Raw genomic sequence first — 1473 nt, forward strand, 5'->3', positions numbered from 1 at the left:
TGGCCTGGTGCGACTGTTACTTCCTGATTCCAGAGTTCCATGCATAGGCCATAATATTATTGAAAATGATTTTCACTGACTGATATTGAAAATGTATTGAAAATATTGAAAATAATATTTTCACTTTGACCGAACCACCAGTTATAGCTGTAAATGTATTACATGTAATATGTGCTTCCTACATTGAATAGGCGATTTGTTGATTTGTTTACATGGCCTTCAGTGGGCGAGTGAAGGCTTGTGGAGGTATCATTATGCAAAAAAATTATTGTGACGCATTAATGGAATGAGGAATGGTACAGTAGCAGCAGTAGTCGGAGTTATGCGGATCTCGAGATTGTGTCCATTTCAGATAGAGACTATCACTGAGCACTGCCCAAGTCAAGAGATCATGGCAAACCTGCTACTCTGGGTTTATACAGCAGAGAACCTGCTACTGTGGGTTTATATAGTAGAACACCTGTTACTCTATAGGTTTATACAGTTGAAAACCTGTTTACAATGTAAATGTAAAACACCTGCTACTCTGGGTTTATAGAGTTTATAAATTTATTCTATTTTGATTTTGAAACACAGAAATACATTTCAACGTTCAATATTTCACAACACACACACTCGCTAGTCAAGCCAAAATATTGCAATGCAATGGATTCGGTGGAGTAATCCCCACTGCTACCTAGTTAACTATAACACTACTTGACATTGTTAGCAGGCTCACAAAACAAGCTGCGTTAGTTGACTAGAGAGTGTGTCGTTGATTTTCAACAACGCTGAAAATGTATTTACATTTCTCTAAATAAAGGTCTGAACATTAAATCGTCTGCCGACTCGTTACCCTTTTCACCCGACCGTGTCACATATGTAAACACATGGACTCTTAAGTAGCCTAATGTCGTCCACCACCAATGAACCTTACAGACTCCACCACTCATCCCTGCGCCCCAGGGCCTGTTCTTGATGTAATGTTTTAGTTTTCTTGCCTGAGACAGTTATGACGAGGATCCATCGTAGCAAATCCCATCCAGTGTTGACAGCCATTCTGTATATCCAGTGAGTAGGAGTAGGAGAGAGAGAGACAAAGACAGAGAGAGAGAGAGAGAGAGAGAGAGAGAGAGAGAGAGAGAGAGAGAGAGAGAGAGAGAGGACACAACACATCACACACGACTTGCCTTGTGTTGGTCGCTGGTCGCTGGTAGGGTGGCGAGAGAGAGAGAGAGAGAGAGAGAGAGAGAGAGAGAGAGAGAGAGAGAGAGAGAGAGAGAGATCTCAATGGGCAACTGTGTTCTAGGGGTCCTGTGGGGTGGGCAAGGGGGGAGGGGGGGGGGCACTGTCTGTGACATCTCCAGGCTGGACAGCCAGAGGTTCTCTGACCCCCCCGGCTAACCCCATCCAGAGGCAGGGGTGGGAGTGGAGAATAAGATCATTGTTGATGGGATTTCCGTCAGCATATTATAGTAGTAAACAAACTGCATC

At 43.5% G+C, this 1473-nt stretch overlaps 1 protein-coding gene across 1 annotated transcript in view; it reads right to left on the minus strand.

The window, feature by feature from the left end:
• LOC308174359 (T-cell immunoglobulin and mucin domain-containing protein 4-like) overlaps positions 1-932 on the minus strand; it is a gene marked incomplete at both ends in the record, with an annotated part of 4913 nt that extends 3981 nt beyond the window's left edge. The window contains one exon of the mRNA XM_080549437.1: positions 917-932. Coding sequence (XP_080405563.1) covers positions 917-932 — 16 coding nt within the window. The remainder of the gene's footprint in view (positions 1-916) is intronic.
• Positions 933-1473: the final 541 nt, after the last annotated feature.

Source organism: Nansenia antarctica (genome assembly GCF_963989245.1).
Source record: "Nansenia antarctica genome assembly, chromosome: 20".
Taxonomy (NCBI): Eukaryota; Metazoa; Chordata; class Actinopteri; order Argentiniformes; family Microstomatidae; genus Nansenia; species Nansenia antarctica.